This window comes from Balaenoptera acutorostrata, chromosome 2, assembly GCF_949987535.1.
Source record: "Balaenoptera acutorostrata chromosome 2, mBalAcu1.1, whole genome shotgun sequence".
NCBI classification, from domain to species: domain Eukaryota; kingdom Metazoa; phylum Chordata; class Mammalia; order Artiodactyla; family Balaenopteridae; genus Balaenoptera; species Balaenoptera acutorostrata.
In genome coordinates, this window is record NC_080065.1 from 184,289,832 (window position 1) to 184,307,235 (window position 17,404).

Consider the following 17,404-nt stretch of genomic DNA (forward strand, 5'->3'; position numbering starts at 1 on the left):
ACACATTTTACCACAACAGAAAAAAGGCAAGTATGTGTCCCCCTCCTTTTAGACCCCAGCGTGCCTTCTCCCTCAGCTGCCATGCTATCTAGGAGGGCTTCCTAGAGGAAGCAGTACTCCATCTCAGGTCCTAGAGGACACATAGGGGATGGGAGAGTAGCTTCTTTCGGGTCACAGCCCAAGCAAAGGCCCAGAGTTGGGACCAAACCTGGGAAAGTGAGTGTGTGGAGCACAGACTATGCATCCGTCTCCCCATCATGCCAGTCGTTGGCTCAGTGACTCTGAGCTGGTGACTGTATGTCCCTGGCTCAGTTTCCCCATCTGCCAGTAACAGCCACTCCTGTTCAGGAGGAGGAGGTGAGGGTTGTGGTCAGGAGGGGACCCAGTGTGGTGTCAGGAGTGGGGCCAGCAGGAGCTGCTGCTGCTGCTGCTGGCGTTAGAATTTCTCTCAAGGGCCATGGGGAGCCATGGTGGGTTCTTGAGCAGGGGAGGGGCAGGGAGACATGAATTTGAAGGGCCAGTGGACTGCCCTCCCGAAGCTGCCAGTCGCCTATCCCCTCCACAGAGAGCATGTCAAGGACCGACAGCCCCTCCAAGATCATCAAACTGGACACTGTGCGGGTGATTGCAGAGAAAGTAAGCAAGGCCCTGCTGTGGGTCCCATTTCGTGGATGGGGAAACCGAGGCCCAGTCCTCCAACCTGTTCTGGCCCCACACCCCGCAAGTGTGGTTTTCCCCCTCTTGGAGGCTTTGTGATGTGGGGGACTTGAGGGAGACAGAGCCCGCCCAGAGTCACAAAGCAGCAAGTCCTGGGAAGAGGCAGAGACTCAAACTGGGGCTCTGGTGCTCAAGACACTGTGGCCTGGGCTATCACCAAGCCCCACCCCAACATGCTGGCCTGCAGATGTGAGAGGCTGGGGTCCACTCTGACCTCAGACTCTTCATCTCTGTCTCTCTGATTCTTCACCTCACCTGTCTCTGATGCTCTGTCTCTGGGTGTTTTTCCCTCCACTGTCTGTCTCCCTCCCCCACGGCCCCCAACATTGGCCTGGCCCAGGACAAACACGCACTCCTGGACGTGACACCCTCAGCCATTGAGCGCCTTAACTACGTGCAGTACTACCCAATCGTGGTCTTCTGTGTCCCCGAGAGCCGGACAGCCCTCAAGGCACTGCGCCAATGGCTGGCCCCCACCTCCCACCGCAACTCCCGCCGCCTCTACGCTCAGGCCCAGAAGCTGAGGAAGCACAGTGACCACCTCTTCACAGGTGAAGCGGGAGCTGAGGGTCTGGGGTGGGCGGTGGGTCCTGCCCTGAGTCTCCCAGCCAGGCTGATGCCCCTCCCCCCCGCCCGCAGCCACCATCCCCCTGCAGGGCACAAGCGACTCCTGGTACCAAGAGCTCAAGGCCATCATCCGCGAGCAGCAGACGCGGCCCATCTGGACGGCCGAGGACCAGGTACCTGCCAGGGTTTGGGAACAGTCGCAGTTAGGGCTGGGTTAGGGGCCATGGTCAAGGCCCAGATTTGATCTGAGGCTAGGGTCTGGACCTGGTTCCTGGGGTGAGATGGGATTGGGGTCTTTTCCTGACACTGGAGTCAGGGTTGGGGCTCAGCTCAGATCTGGGGCCTCAGTCTGGACCAAGGTCAATGGTCAGAACTCACCTTGGGGTCAAGGGTTAAGGCTCAATTTGAGGTTGAGGACTGGAGTTTGAAAGGTGGTGTCCCGGGTCTGGGGTTTTCTCTAAGATCAGGGAGGGCCGGGGCTCGGCTCAGCCAGGCCATGTGCACCCGCAGCTGGACAGCTCCTCAGAGGACAACCTGGACCTCCCTCATCGCAGCCTGGCTGACAGCTCCGCGGATCTGAGCTGTGACAGCCGGCTCAACAGTGACTATGAGACAGACGGTGAGGGCGGCGTCTACACGGACGGCGAGGGCTACACGGATGGCGAGGGTGGGCCCCACACGGACGTGGACGAGGGGCCCCTGGCGCCAGCCCTGGCCCGGTCCTCGGAGCCCGTGCTGGAGGATGAGCCTCGGATCCTGCAAGATCACGGCAGATCCTCGGGTCACCGGGGGACCCAGGTGAGCAGAGCACCAGGCTGGCCCCAGCAAGGGTCTCGGGACGGGGCTGAGACACCTAGGGAGCCTATTTTCCGCCAGGATGTCGAGGAACAGAAACTTCCCCGACCAGATCAGTAGCTGGGACCTGGATCTAGGGTATTTGAACCACTGAGTCACTTAAAGCAAATATTTAACCTCTGCATGAGTTTCCTTATCTGAGATACAGGGTTTGATGGTAAAGTCTTGACGTCACGAGCTTGTTATTTTGCTGTTGTTGTTGTTTTGTTTCTTGGCCACACGGCTTGTGGGATCTTAGTTCCCTGACCAGGGATCGAACCTACGCCCCCTGCAGTGGAAGCTCAGAGTCCTAACCACTGGACCGCCAGAGAATTCCCACAAGCTTGTTGTTTAAACAGAATACACTTAGTCCAAGTCCTGGCCCACGGGAGTCGGGTGTTTAACAATAACAAATATTGACTTAGCACTTATTCTCTGTGCGGCTGCCTCAGCCTCCAAGGTGCCTTTCTGTGAATTTGACAAATTCCTCCAAACCCTCTCTAGGGAAATGTAAAAATGTACGAATCTGTGACGTCTCTGGTAGAATGGTGCTCCGTGGGGTTGTGCAGTACCCGACCTGCTCAACTGTCCATGGCATCCTGATTATGGGGCAGGCTCTCCTCTAAGCACTTGACATATATGAACTCATTTATGAGCTCCTGAGAACAGCCCTCTGAGGAAAGTCACAGATGGGAAACCCCACTCCCCCTTTGCTGACAGGCTGGGAGGTCACAGCCAAGGCCTTCCCCTGTCCCAGGCTGTTTTCTCATTTAAAATTGGGGATGAGCTCCAGACTTCTGTGGGGACAAGGAGAAAGCCTGTGGGTAGCACTGCCGGGGGCAAAGGTGGGGAGGTGGGATGGGGTGGTTACTCATCCCAGTTTATCATACTTGGGGGTAAGTGTTAACCTCCTTTCTCCCTCTGCAAGGTGGATGGCCGCCACCCACAGGGTCAATGGCGACAGGACAGCATGCGGTAAGAGCCCCTGTACTCCACATTGGGGGCCCTCAACCCTCCCCCTGGGACTCAGGGTGTGGGGTGGAGAAGAGACCTAGAACCAAGCTATGCCTTCGTGGTGTTGGGAGCCTCCTGGGTGAGAGAGAGCCAGACAGAGCCACTCCAAGCCCCATGTAGTCAGGGCCATGGGAGTAGGAATCCTCTTCCTGGGAGAATTGGGAGGGCTTCCTGAAGGAGGGGAATTTGGAGCGGGCTTTGAAGGATGTGTAGGAGTTTTGTCTTGCTCATCTCTGACTGCACCCACTGTGCCTAGCCCAGAGTCAACTCAGATAATGGTAGGTAAGTCCACATCCTCCCCACCCACAGCCTCTGTTCTATTTTCTGATCCCCAGGACATATGAGCGGGATGCTCTGAGGAAAAAGTTTACACGAGCCCGAGATGTGGAGTCCTCTGACGAAGATGGCTATGACTGGGGACCGGCCACTGACCTGTGACCCCTCCCAGGTGGCCAGCTGGCCTGTCCTCCCTTTTTATCCCTGGAGCTGAGACTCAGCTTCCCACACAGAACCTGGAAACCTGCCTCCCTCTGCCCGGTCTTTAATAAATGGAGTTATTTTCACAGCACTGGCTTTTTAGTGACTTCCAGGGACAAGGGGCCAGAGTAGGGTGCTATCTTTCCTCTCTCAACCCCACAGACCCAGATCTGACACTTTGCCCATTCAATAAGCTTTTAATTTTTTACATAAAAAATAATATAGAACCAAGAAACTTTTGTGGCCCTGGCCAGCCGAGGAGGGTCCGTGGATGGAGTTCCAGGGCCGGCGGGGGCTAAGGCACAGTGGTGAGGGGAAGGTGGCCGGTCACAGGTACACCGGCTGCTCCTGGCCTGTGAGCAGGCGGTAGGTGGCAGCGGGCATCGTCTTGATGTGGACCTGGGGGCAGAGAGGAGGCGGCAGCTGCAGGCGGCCTCCTCCCACTCAGGCCCCGCCCACCACCCACGCCCCACCCACCACCCACGCACGCACCTCAATGTGGGCCTCCGTGAGCAGCTCAATGATACGGGCGTGGGGCGTGGCCACCACACTCTGCCCGTTGATCTCAATGATGCGGTGCCCCACGCGGACGCCCCCGCGCTCGGCAATGCCACCCCGGAGGAGGCTGCAGATCTGGGGGGACAGGAAGGGCCACGCTGCTCAGGGGGCCACGCCTGGGGCCGCCCACCCGCCACCCGGTCCCTGGGCTGGGGGCTCACTATGCCGTCCTCCACGCAGAAGCCCAGCTGTTCGCGGACATGGGGCCGGCGGATGATGGCCGTGGTGACCGGCGGGCAGTGGACGATGCTGAGGGTCACCAGCGTCTGAGACTTCACTTCCTGTGCAGGATGGGGGCTGTTGGCCTGGCTGGGCCTCCGGGGGGCTGCCAGACTTCCTGTTGAGCTGCAGCCCCTCCTGGGCCTGTTTACCCACTCATAAAATGGAACCTATAGATTCTACAAGATCCCTTGAGAAGTGGTTAAGAATGCAGACCAGAGCTGGGCAGCCTTGGAGTCAGAGCCGTGCCACCTCTCACCTCCCTGGGCCTCAGTTTCCTTATGGTCAAAAGCAAGGTTCTAGCAGTGCCCACAAGGCAGGGTTACAAGCACTCAGTAACACACTGCGTGAACCATGTCAGACTTGCCCTTCTGGCCTGACCAGGCCCCTCCCCATCTCTGGGCCTCAGTCTCCCAGTCTGGGCAACGAGGGTCAAGACTCAAGAATACACTTGCTGCCTCATGGCAGAGAGGAACGGCCTTGTGTTCCAATCCTGCTCCCGCACCAGAGCGGTGTCCCTGGACATACCCTCTCTGAGCCTCGGTTTCCCAAAGTGCATGGGAGCGGGTAGGACTTGAAGCTTTACCTGCCCCTTCTGGACTGAGACACAGAGACCTGGCCTCGGGCTCACTTTCCTGGCCACGTGGGGAGGGGGGACCTGCCATCTGGGGGGCCCTCGCAGGCCCTCTGCCCTGGCCACCCCGGAGGACTCACGCGGACGGCAGCCTGGCAGGCGGCCAGGGGCAGCCCCACCAGGCTGGTCCCGTTGATGGCGGTGATGCGGTCTCCGATGCTGAGGGCCCCTGAGCGCTCGGCGGGGCCCCCGTGCAGCAGGTTGGCGATGACGGCCGTGGGCAGCAAGGAACCCCAGCCCGACTCCACCAGGGCTACGCCCAGACCCTCACCCCGGCGCTTCTCGATGCACACCTGGGGGGTCACAGGTGCTTTTTGAGGGCTGCTTGGAGGAGGTAGGAGGAGGTGGGGTGGGGGGCGCGGGAGGGCTTCAGGGCCACTCGGTGGGCCGGGGTGGGGGGACCCGCTTGCTCACCTCCCTGCAGTTCTCGCTGTTGGAGAAGTGGTCGAGGTCCCCGTTGTGGAGGTGGCCGGGGCCCGTGGCCCCCTGGCTCTGCTGGGAGCCCACCTGGCTGGGGTTGATCCCGCTTTCCCGCAGGAACTGGCTGTAGGCCACGGCGAAGGCCTGGCCGATGGCCTGGGCAATGAGCTGGGCCTGTGGGGTGGGTGGCACCTCTCTGGGGGTCCCACCCACCTCCTTCAGGTCCCCCCCCAGCCACTGACATCCCTAGCAGCAGCCCATACACCCCCAAGTGGGACTGGCCCGCCAGCCGCTGGCCGAGAATCTAGGGGGAGGGGAAGGGAGACAGGCCTGGGGCAGGGAGGGTTTGGGGAGATGGCTGCCAGTCTCAGGCTCTTACAGGAAGGCCTGGAATATATGGCTCAGGGCCTTCAGGAGGGTGAGGATGGAAGGACGCTGGGGTGACAGTGTGGCCAGGTGGGGCTTTGGTGGAGAGCAGGGGCCGCTGTGAGTTCCCCCTCGCCCTCAGGACACCCAGAGCCCGCTGCTCACGTCCTCTGAGTGGAAAACGTGGCAGATCATCTTGTAGAGCCGGCGGCTGTGGGGCTGGGGCGCCGGCCGCCGGGCCAGCCGCCGCCGGGCCATGAGCACCAGGACGCTGCCGATGTCGGCGATGTAGGAGATGGTCTGCAGGGCGTGGTCCATCAGGGCCTCCTGGAGGGGGCGGGGAGACCGGGCTGGGTGGGCTGCGGGGGGCCTCGCTCGGCCTCACCCTCAGCGGAGGCTCCCACGCCCCAGAGGCCAGGCCTGGGCCCCGTACCTGGGAGTCAGCCGTCAGAACCTTGACCCTCTTGGTGGAGACGAAGAGGTCTACCTCTGTCATGGGCTGGGTCTCCCCATCGGGGGCCTGCGGGGGGTGGGGTGGGACATGGAGGCCCCCAAAGACCCAGACTCTGACCCGCCAGGCTCAGACGGCCTCGGGGGACCCGGCCTGCAGCCCACCTACCCGCCCACCCACCTGCCGGCCCCTGGCTTCACCTTGACGCGGTCCATGGCCTCCTGGGCCTGCGCCATGCGCGTGCTGGGGGGCGGGTTTCGCTCAGACACCAGCTGGGTGGAGCCCAGGTATTTGGCCCCGAATATGACACCATCTAGGAGGTCTTCGTGGTCACAGGGGCCGGACACTGAGGGCGACAGCAGAGGCGGGTCAGCCCCCTAGAACCTCTGCCAGGCTCGTCCACCCCTGCGGGCTCTGCCCAGAGCCCTGAATGGTCTGGAAGCACAGAGAGTTCTGCCCCGCGGCTGGGCACTTGGAGCCACACAGGTCTGCCCACTGTCCCAGAGCCACCCCATCAGCCAGAGCCACAGGTCAGTGGCTCGGCCCTCACGGATGTAGAACCCTCCGTCAGTCTAGAGCAGGCTCTGCCCACAGCTCAAGGACTCCCAGGCAGAGAACGCGGTTTCAGGAGCAGACTCTGCATCCAGAACCACGGCCAGAAACAGCTCTAGTGCCCACAGACACTGCCGCCCTGTGTTGCTAGAATTCCAGGAATCAGGCTAGAACCAGACAGTCCCACTATTTCTAAAACCCTTGACATTATAGAACCATAGTCAACTCTGCTGGATGGTTCTGGAATCCCAATCAATCTAGAGCCAGTCAGCTCTGCCCACTGCTCTAGAATTCTCTGTTGGCCCAGGACCACAGACAACTCTACTCCATGGTCATAGAACTGCCCAAACAGAGTAGAAAGAGGCAACTGTCCACGTAGCTCAGACTCTCATACTGTCCAGAAACCCAGGTGGTTCCTGATCTGTGATTCTAGAACTCCCTGACAGGTCTCAAACCACAGAATTCTGCCTGGGATTTTAGAAACCTACATTGCTCCAGAATCAGACTTTTCCACTACGTGATTCCAGAACGTCTTGATCAAGATAGCATTAGGAAGCTCCTCCTGTGGTTCTAGAACCCCCTCAATAACTCATAACTGCAGATGCACTGGGCAATTCTAAGAATTATCTGAACAATCCAGAAACGAACAACTCCGCTCATGGTTCTAGAATTCCCCCAACCCAGCCCAGAACCACAGAAAGCTCTGCCCTCATGACTCTAGAATTCCCTGAGCAACCTAGAGCCAGACAGCAGTGCCAGTGATTCTAGAATATTCTAACCAATAGCTATTGCTTTTTGGAGAACCACAGGCCGCAGGGAATGAAACCACATTCCCGTGAACTTAAAGGATAGCCAGTTCTGCCCACTGTCCTTCATGACTTAAGCATTCCAGAACAACAGATAACTCTGCTCTGGGTTCTAGAACTGCACCATCCAATATGGTAGCCACCAGGCACATGTGGGTACTGTGCACTTGAAATGTGGCTGGTCTGGACTTAGATGTGCTGTAAGTGTAAAATGCATGCCGGATTTAGACGCTCTCATAAAAAAAATGTAAAATTATAAAATGTTGAATTGTATGTTGAAATAACATTTTAAATACATGGGCTTAATTTAAATGTTATTAAAGCTAATTTTAAGTGTTTGTTTTTTTAATGTGGATAACTAAAAAATTACAAGTGACATGTGGCTCAAATTCTATTTCTGTTGTATAGCTGTAGAACTTTCTAGAATTGGACAGTTCTGCCCAGTTCTAGTACAGCTCCTAAAGGTCTAGAACCAGAGATAAATTCTATTCACTCCATGGTTCTAGAACTCCCCAGTCTGAGTAGAACCTGACAGCTCTGTTCATCATTCCAGAACACCGTCATCAGCCGAGGTCACTTTAATCTAGAACCACAGGCAAAATGCTAGGTTCTGGAACTCTCTAGGTGAATCACAGCTCCACCCATGACTCTAGAACTTTCTTGGAACTACAAGTTCAAACCAGCTTCCTTTCCCACAACCACAGAACTTGTTCTTTGACCTAGAGCCTCAGATAGTGTGGGGGAGAATGTTCTAGAACATTCCAGGTGGCCAGAACAGATACTTCTCATGCCTGGAGAGCAGACTGGCAAGCCTTTCTGCAAAGGCCCAAACAGGAAATATTTTTTATTTTGTGGGCCAGATGGTCTCCGTTGCAACTACTCAGTCTGGCCGCTGCCACAGACAACACGCGAATGAATGGGCATCAGTCCCTCCCGATAAAATTTATTTGCGGACGCTGAAATTTGAATTGCCTATCGTTTTCATCTGTCAAGAAATGTTCTTCTTTCAAGTTTTTTCAACCATTTAAAAATGCACGGGGGCTTCCCTGGTGGCCCAGTGGGTAACAATCTGCCTGGCAATGCAGGGAACACGGGTTCGAGCCCTGGTCTGGGAAGATCCCACATGCCATGGAGCAACTAAGTGCGTGCACCACAACTACTGAGCCTGTGCTCTAGAGCCTGCGAGCCACAACTACTGAAGCCTGCGCGCCTAGAGCCCGTGCTCTGCAACAAGAGAAGCCACTGCAATGAGAAGCCCGCGCACCGCAACAAAGAGCAGCCCCTGCTCGCCGCAACTAGAGAAAGCCCATGAGCAACAACGAACACCAACACAACCAAAAATAAATTTTAAAAATAAAATAAAATAAAAATAAAAATGCATGGGACTTCCCTGGCGGTCCAGTGGTTAGGACTCGCGCTTCCACTGCAGGGTGGTGCAGGTTCAATCCCTGGTCGGGGAACTAAGATCCCACATGCTGCGCAGTGTGGCCAAAAAAAAAAAAAAAATTAAAAAAAAAATTAATAAATAAATAAAAATGCAGAAGCCATCTTAGCTCACAAAACATACCAGAAAGTCCATGGATGGTAATTTACCAACCCTTGCTCTAGAATCAAGTTAAGTGCTACAATTTGCCAAGTCTGCCCTAATGCTCCCTATTCATTCTAGAACATTCTCAGGATTGTCTCTTCTTTCAGGTGTCTGGAATCTACTCAAAACCAACCTCAGAGCCTCTCTAGAAGCAACTCGTTACTGGCAAACTTTGTGCCAGGTTTTGGGAGCTTGAGTCGGGCTGTTCTGAAACCCCGAAGTCCCTGGGGCCAGGGTGGGCGGGACACTCACCCTCCTGGAGGGCTGGGTAGGAAGCCAGGGTCTTGGGGCTCTGGAAGAAGACAGAAGAGGGGTAGGCCTGAGTCCTCCTGCTTGGCTCCCAGCAGTGGAGCGGCCTGGGGGGTGGGGTGGGCTCTACCTGGGCACTGGCAGGTGGCTCTTCAGAAGTGACCAGAGGTACTGTCTCCAGCCAGGGTTCTGGGGAGCTGCTTGAGCTCCTGCCCTCGTCCTGCTCGACAGAGGCTCCTTCTGCCCACTCCTGGGGGCCCATATCCCCTTCTGGGTCATCAGGGGGCTGCAACAGGTGAGGAGCAGGGTCTGGAGGTTCCTGGGGACCTGACTGGGAAGGAGGGCACTCGTCTTGCTGCAAGAGGCTCAGCAAGTCTTCCCGACCAGCCTCGGCGGACAAGAGCCCATGGGCATCGGTGATGTCCTGAGGGGCCAGGCCATGGCCAGTGGCAATGTGCAAGGGGCACGGGGGTCCATCTGGGGACAGGCCCACCAGATCACCTGGCAGAGCTTCAAACTGTTGCAGCAGGTCCTGAATATTTAGCCCGTCAAGTTCCATCTGACTCAGGTTGCTGGGGCCTCCTGGTGCCGGGTCCCACTGGCAATCAGGGGTGAGGTCCTGAGAGGGTGAAAGTGTGTCCCTGGGCTCCTCCAAGTCCATGGCTGGAGGTCCTGGAGGGGGTTGGGAGGTTGTCAGGAATTCCATGCCTGGACCCTGGGCTCAAGCTAGCATCTGAAAAAGAGAATCAAAGATGAGATTTCCTGGCTGCCAATTTGGTACCAGGCTCTCTCACCTGGTATGTATTCATACAGGACACATAATTTAATCCCCATCATACCCTGCAAGGACGGTTCTGCTATGACCTCATTTTACAGACGAGGAAACTGAGGTGCAGAATGAGCAGCTGTAAGGCTGTGGCTTCCCAGGCTCCAAACCCCGGAGGATTCCCCTGTACCCGTTGCCCCAGACCTCTCCCCATCCGTGGACCCTGTTCACCCCAGCCCTGGTTCTTCCAAGTCTTCCTCCCCGGGGATGTGGAGGCTGGAGACATACTCTGACTATACAGACCCGACAGGTGTAGGTCGCCGAGACCCAGGACTCAAGACCTCAGTCCAAGACTTTAGACCCAGAATTTCAGACTTAATACTGGAGTTCCAAGATGCCAGAAAGCGGGCTCTCATCTCAAAACCTCCAATGCCACCCTCAAGATCGACCCCAGACTCAGACCTAGACCTCAGACCCGGACCTCAGACCCAACCTGAAGACTCAACTCGAGCCTAAAGCTGAGTTAAGACCCCAGTGCTCTAGCAGACCCCAGACTCAAGACTTCAGAGCCGTGACCTCAGGCGCTGGCTCCAGAGCTCGCTCTGCTCCGCCGGCACACTCACTTCCCAAACCGAGGTGGCCTCAACCCGCGCGGCCCCCAGGACCCCGCGCCCTAGCTGGTCCGGTCCTGCCAGTCGCCGCCGCTCGCCAATTCCCGGACAGGGCGCTGGCAGATCTGTTCGCGCAGCGCTCCTGGACCACTGGGCATGCGCAAGCCCGCGGGGCTTGCTGGGAAATGTAGTTCTCTCAGCCAGCCTGGCCGCGCGAGGGCGCTAGATGTTGGGACCGTGAGTTCGAATCCCGAACCTTCATTTACGCACAGTGAAAGCTCGGGCTGGCTTCTGAGCCTGTTTCCTGAACTGCAAAGTGCGGTTTAAAGCCACTGCTTGACTGCTACGGCTTTGCTCATTATTCCAAGGGATGGCAGATGGGAAGAAATGGGACTGGAAAATAATAAAGGAGCGTGAGAGGCGGACCCTTTCGACTCCGGGGACACCGGAAGCGACGCGGGGACCACACTGTAGACAGACTTCCGTTGTGGCACTCAGTAGGGCGGCCGAATGGCTCGCCTGGCTTAACTTACTTCCCTAAACTTCCGGCTTCCTCAATTGTAAACTGGGGATAATAATAGTACCTACCTCCTAACTAAATGAAATCGAGCTGGTTACAGATTTAGCAATAGGTTTAGAAAATAATGAGCCTAATAATAGTGTTAACTTTTATTAGTTTTAGGTTTTCAGTAAGTGCTCATTGACTAGAATCAGGGATGTATAAGTTGTGATACTTAAAGTAAGTGATAAGTAACTGAAGGGCAAGAAGTCGGACATCCTTTGGAAGTCGCCTCGTGCAGTACCTGGGGATATCTACAAAAGTTTAAAGAAATCACAATTAACGTATGCTTACGGCCGGAAAACTACATTTCCCATAAATCTCTAGGAGCCTACAACTCCCAAGCACCCCTCGGCCGCAGACGTCCTCCGGAAACGTGCACGTGCAGACGGCCGGCATACGTCATGGCGGCCAGGCGCCTCTTCGGTGCTACGTGGAGCTCGGCCGGCTGGCGGGTTCGGGAGCTCCCGAACCCCGCCGCTTCTGTAAGACTCCATGTACGAGATTATGCCAAGAGACCGGGTGAGCTGGGTTAGGAGGGACCAAGATGGGAACGGTAGGGACATTGGGGAGTTGGTAGTGCGCAAGCGCTGGTTGGGGAGGCACGTCCTAGAGTCAGCGCGCAAGTGTAGAGGCAGACGCTAAGCTATATGCGCAGGCGCAGTTTGAGGTGCTTAGGGCGCGATTGGACTCAGCGCGCAGGCCCAAGTTTTGTTTTGTTTTGTTTTAATGTGGGGGCGGGGGTAGGAGTAGGTCGTGAACTTGGGTCCCAATGACGTTTCTGCCTCCAAATCAGTCACCTTTGGCAGGTTACCACCAGAAATTGGGACCCACCTAAGTATTAAAACCAAAACGAGGTTATTTAAATTTTCTCTGGATACAGCCTTGCCCGATCTCCTTTGTTGAAAGGAGGGATTTGGCAGACGTGAGGTTTTAAAGACACAGAGCAGCCAGCGGAGGCTCTTTCTTCGTGAGATAAACAGAAGGAATGAAAATGGGATTGAAGAGGAATGACTTGGTTACTCTGAATATCAGTGTCATTTAATGCAGTATCCGTGTCCCCGTTAAAATCATTTTGAATGCAGCAGACAGGGTCCAGCCAGGGCAGAAAGGGACGGCTGGCCTCCCGAAGGTGGAGCTGGGCTGAAATGATTCTCCCCCACCGTAGTCATTAAGGGGGGCAAAGGCGCTGTGGTCGGTGAGGCCCTGAAGGACCCAGAGGTGTGTACAGACCCCGTCCGGCTCACCACGCACGCCATGGGTGTCAACATCTACAAGGAGGGCCAGGATGTGGTCCTGAAGCCGGATTCCGAGTATCCAGAGTGGTGAGTGGGCCAGGACTGGGTAAAGAGGGCCTGGCTAACCAAATCTGAGGATCCGGGAGGGCTTCCCCGGGGAGGTGGTGTGTGAGTCAAGACCTGAGTGGGTGGACAGAGCTTTAGGGGTGGGCGGGAACAGCCAGTGCAAAGGCCCCAGGCAGAACTGCACCTGGTTTGTTAGTGGACCCCAGGAGGCAAGGTGGAGAGTAGGGGGAGACAGGGCAGGAACTTGATGGAGCCCAGCTTTCAGGGGGCTACAGGGGGAATTTTGCTCTTGGCCCTGAGAGCAGTGGCAGGATGCAGAAGCCGTTGCCACGTGCCAATCCTTCAAGCTGGGGAAGGTTTAGAAAGGTTGAGCGAGTGGGTGGGGAGGCCTTACAGGTGGGTAGGTAGCATGGACAAAGGCCAGGAGGCAGAAGGTTTGGTGTGCGCCCACCTCAGATCCCAGCGCCGTTGGGATGGGGGCGCCCCCTTGTTCCACAACCCAGCACCCCCTTGTTCCATGTTCTCAGGGTGGGGAGGGACTGCCCTGAGGTCAGGCGGCCCCCGTGGGACCCAGTCCTGCTGCTGCCCGTGCCCAGGGGGTCTGGGGTGGGGGAGCCGCGGGGAAGGGGGCTGCTCTGCAACCCCGACTCCACCCACTCCCCATCAGGCTGTTCCAGATGAACGTGGGCTCCCCCAAGAGTCTGGAGGAGCTGGACCCCGAGACCCGGGAGTACTGGCGGCTGCTGCGGAAACACAACATCTGGCGCCACAACCGGCTGAGCAAGAACCAGAAGTTCTAGCGGGGGAAGGACCAGAGCACCCTGACCCTCCAGTGACCTGGAGGAGATGCGGTGGGTCGAGGGGTACCTCCCCCAGCCCACCCCCTGGACTTTTTATTTTCTGGAAAAACAGACTTCTCCGAGAACAGAGAAGACTACTCCCTTCACTGGGGTTACTGGGTGGCCCCTGCATTGAGGCTGAATCAGGGCCCTGGGGGCCAATAAAGACTTCTTGGGGCAATTGTTGGCAGGCCCCAGATGCCTCTGGGTGTTGTCGCATGTCAGGGCCAGGAGGGACTTGGGGCAGGCAGTGGGGAGGTGGGTACTTCAGACCCAGTGGTCCCATGGCCCAGCCTCCACCCTCAATGATTGCTGGGCGTCTGCAGGTCCATCTTCTCCTCCCGGCCTCACTGAGCTGCTCACCCTCATTCCTGGAATTCCTAGCGTTGCCCAAGAGGCCCCAACCTCCATCCTCGAGGGGGAGGGTTTTCTAGCCAAGCCGCTCTGGGTTGCACTGGACTCACACCTGAATCAAGTCATCCGGAGCAGAAGAGAGTCTTTGTGAGCTTCAGGAACTGAAATGTCCAGGGGTAGGGTCTGACTTCAGGCACGGCTGGATCCAGGTGCTTCAGTATTCAGCTATGTGGCTCTCTCCATCTCTGGGTCCTTTTAACTCCAGTGGGTAGTTCCCTCGGGCAGGGGTGGCTCCAGGGCTTCTAGCTGACACCCCCTAGCCAGTTCAGCAAGCCCAGCCAGAGGGAAGGGACTTCTTATTCCTTTCTGCCAGGGTCACAGGGGTTATCTTCATTGGCCAGTCACTTGAGCCGAGGGACCTGGGCCTACTCATCATTCTCCTGTCCATCCACACCCACTGGTGCCCACCAGATTGAAGGAAGCTGGAGGACACACACAGTGCCAGGACCACACTACTTGGGGGGCTGGACCAGGGCCCTCTCGCCCTCCAGGCTCCTCCAGAGCTGGACGGGTCGGGCAGGGCAGGGTCCCCCAGGCTAATTCTGTCTGGTCCCAGGAAAATGAGGCCCCTCATCCTCTTCGGAGGACTCTGCCAGGCAGATTACCCCACACCTGCCCTCGCTGGTGGACTGTTCTGGGCAGGCGGATCATCCCAACCCTCCCATGGTTCCCCATGGCTCTCGGTAGAAAGCGAAGTTGTAATGGCCACGGGCCTCATCACTGTTCATCCAACACGCCAGGCATGGTGCTGCCCCTGGGCCCTCTGCCTGCGCCGCTCTTCCCCCGGATGTTCTCAAGGCTCCCTCTTTCACCTTCAGGCCTTTGGTCTGACGTTGCCTTCTCATTGACACCTCCCCTGACTACCCTATTAAATTGCAACCCTGCCACACATTCCTGATCGCCCTTCCTGGTTTTATTCTTCTCCCAAGCACTTATCACCAGCAGATGTTTCATGTTTTACTTATTTATTTTTAAAATCATGGTTCTTGTCTCTCTCCCACTGGAGTGGCAGCTCCAATAGGGCAGAGACTTTTCTCTGCTTTGTTCAGTCGTGTCCTCATCGTAAGTTGGGTGAGTGGACGGATGACTGGATGGATGGTTGGCCTGGCTGCTGCAGTGTGGACAACACACAGGCCATCGGGTTCATGTGCGAGGTGCCACCTGAGGTTGGAGGTGAGCAGGCCAGCTGAGAGCCCCAGTGGGCAGGTGATCTGGGTGTGAGGACCTAGAAGTGAAATTCCTGGAATGTCCTGGTACCTGTGGTAACTTCCTGGACAGAGCCTGGAGCGAGTGGGGTGCTGCCCCTGACCCCGCCTCACGGCACTCTCCTGACCCTGGCTGCCCCATCCCATAAGGAGGTGCCCTGTCATGTGGGCACTGGGCCAGCCCCAGGCAGCAGTGACACCCCATTCCTTGCCAGCTCCCCCCTCCCCCCAACCTGGAGTCCAGCTCAGCCCCATGATGTCTTCGTGAGCAGGACCAACACCCCCCCCATCCCATCCGAGCATGCGGGGCCCCAGGATGGCCCTTGGAGGCTCCCAGGGGGCGGTGTTTTCCACCGAGTCCAGCCTCGGCTGTGGCGCATCTCAGGTGGGGTCGGCAGGGATGTGGTCAAGGACAGACTCTGGGCTGCAGGGGACAAATGTCTGCTCAAACTGACTTAAGCAGAAGAGGGAATCCACTGGCTCAAAGTGCAAAGTGTGGGCGGGGATGAGGTCCTGGGGAGGCCCCCCTCGCGGCTCGGGTTCCTCTGTGCTGAGCGGCCTCACTCTTCTGAGCAGATCCGTTTGCCCAGCGGCTCGTACTCTCCCAGTTCCAAGTCCAGGGGGAAACAATTTCTTTTCCCAAACGGTTTCAACAAAAAGTCGTGGGCCTGACAGCACCCGTGTCCCCTGCATTGGCAGGTGGATTCTTAACCACTGCGCCACCAGGGAAGCCCTGTGTGGTCAATTTTTGACAAGACTTACCTGATCTTACAGGTGTCGCCCACCCCCGCCCCCGCCAAGGCTCAGAACCCGTGTTCTAGACGGTGTGGATGGAGATGTTCCCCGTTGCTCTGTCTGGTCATGGCTGCCAGCCCCATGTGGCCAGGACAGCTGAGGAGAGCAATGTGTAATTTGTTGTCACCAGTTTGAACTTCCCAGCCACATGTGGCTGGCGGGGGGTCCCACTGGACTGTTCCAGAAATCCGAGCTGGCCCCTCTGCTCCAGCCGATCTTGCTGCCTCTTCTCTGACCGGGAAACTCCCAACTTGTCACCAGGCATCATTGCCTCCAGTCACCTCCAGCTCCCTCGCTCTGCAAACCCGATGCATCCTGAGCTTGGCCAGTTCTAGGGCTTCTGTAGCAGCTGTTCGTTCCCCTTGAGGGGACAGTGGGGACAAAGCCCAAGAGGCTGGAATGAGCTGGGGGTGAAAGAAGAAATGGTGGAAGCTGAGGCATGTGGTTAGGGGTGGCCTCGACAAGACAGAAACTTGCCTTCAGGCTTATGTACCCCGAAGTCACCCTGGGACCTGAGGATGTGTCACCTCATGGGGCAGAGGGGACTTTGCAGGAGGGATTAAGTTAAGACCCCTGAGATGAGGAGGACCCTGGATTCCCCAAGGGGCCCAGTGTCATCACAGGGTCCTTATAAGAGGGAGGCAGGAAGGTCAGAGGCAGAGAGACGGGAGATGCTGCGTGGCTGGCTGTGAGGATGCAGGAGGGGCCGTGAGCCAGGGATGCGGCGCCTCTAGAAGCTGGAAAAGGCGGGAACCGATGCTCCCCTGGAGCCCCCGGAAGGACCCGCCCTGCCCACGCCTGTGAGACCCACACAGTAGGGGTGAGGAGGGGGTCCAGGCAAGCTGGGGAGGGATCCTGCTCCCCCTGGGTAAGGCAGACCCTCTGCTGCCTGCAAATAACAGGCTGGGGTGCCTGGGCAGGTGAGGGACCAGGGTTCTCCCAGCTCCCGCGCCCTGGCTTTGGGTCGGGAGAAAAGCCAGCAATGACCACCCGACCAGGGGTCGGGGGGCAGCTGGAGAGGGGGCCGGTGTGGCCGATGTCCTAGCACCCCCTCCCCAGCCACTTGTCAGCACCAGCCCAGGCCTGCAGGGTCAGCTCAGCCGCACCCTCTCCCCTGCCCCTGCGCTGGCCGCGAGGAGCCCCCGCTGAGCTCCTGGCGCGGACCCCACTGACGGGTCCTCGTCTCTCCCAGGAAGGACATGGGCGCCCAAGTGTGCCGGCCTTCTGGAAGCCTCCACACCCAGCTCTCACGCCAACACTGCTGGGGCCCGAGCATCAGGAGGCCCCACTTGGGGCCATGGGAAGCCCGCCTGCCTGGGAGAGGCCAGGGGTCTGCCATCCTCTCCCATCCCCCAACCCAGGGCAGGATGATGAACTTCAGCACAGGCAGGTTCCCAGCGCTGTGACACGAAAACTGGGATTCCGATAAACCAAGGCCCCAGACTACGCTCGCCCGACA

The 17,404-nt window shown here is 57.6% G+C and overlaps 3 protein-coding genes across 6 annotated transcripts in view; 2 read left to right on the forward strand and 1 right to left on the reverse strand.

Moving 5' to 3' along the window:
• The window catches only part of TJP3 (tight junction protein 3), a 29,497-nt gene extending 25,818 nt beyond the window's left edge, over positions 1-3,679 (forward strand). For both annotated transcript variants that reach the window (XM_057541848.1, XM_007176566.2), the window contains exons 16-21: positions 566-636; positions 1,058-1,268; positions 1,357-1,457; positions 1,795-2,082; positions 3,047-3,093; positions 3,468-3,679. In XM_057541848.1, coding sequence (XP_057397831.1) covers positions 566-636; positions 1,058-1,268; positions 1,357-1,457; positions 1,795-2,082; positions 3,047-3,093; positions 3,468-3,570 — 821 coding nt within the window. In that variant the 3' untranslated portion in view covers positions 3,571-3,679. The remainder of the gene's footprint in view (positions 1-565; positions 637-1,057; positions 1,269-1,356; positions 1,458-1,794; positions 2,083-3,046; positions 3,094-3,467) is intronic.
• Positions 3,680-3,787: 108 nt separating this feature from the next.
• Positions 3,788-10,982, reverse strand: APBA3 (amyloid beta precursor protein binding family A member 3). Of its 3 annotated transcripts, none has more exons than XM_007176567.2 (11): positions 10,842-10,982; positions 9,583-10,185; positions 9,456-9,495; positions 6,458-6,603; positions 6,240-6,326; positions 5,972-6,133; positions 5,435-5,614; positions 5,101-5,313; positions 4,329-4,448; positions 4,102-4,242; positions 3,788-4,008 (listed from the first exon to the last, which is right to left on the reverse strand). In XM_007176567.2, the coding sequence occupies exons 2-11, from the start codon at positions 10,156-10,158 to the stop codon at positions 3,937-3,939; spliced, it is 1,737 nt and encodes a 578-aa protein (XP_007176629.2). In that variant the 5' UTR covers positions 10,159-10,185; positions 10,842-10,982; the 3' UTR covers positions 3,788-3,936. The 3 variants fall into 3 exon arrangements, with proteins under 3 accessions (XP_007176629.2, XP_007176631.2, XP_007176630.2); XM_007176569.2 differs by having other exon boundaries at positions 9,583-10,124; positions 10,842-10,973; XM_007176568.3 differs by having other exon boundaries at positions 10,795-10,953.
• Positions 10,983-11,773: 791 nt separating this feature from the next.
• MRPL54 (mitochondrial ribosomal protein L54) lies at positions 11,774-14,838 on the forward strand. Its single transcript, XM_007176571.3, has 3 exons — positions 11,774-11,910; positions 12,557-12,713; positions 13,360-14,838. Exons 1-3 carry the CDS (start codon positions 11,793-11,795, stop codon positions 13,490-13,492), a joined length of 408 nt encoding a protein of 135 aa, XP_007176633.3. The 5' UTR covers positions 11,774-11,792; the 3' UTR covers positions 13,493-14,838.
• Positions 14,839-17,404: the final 2,566 nt, after the last annotated feature.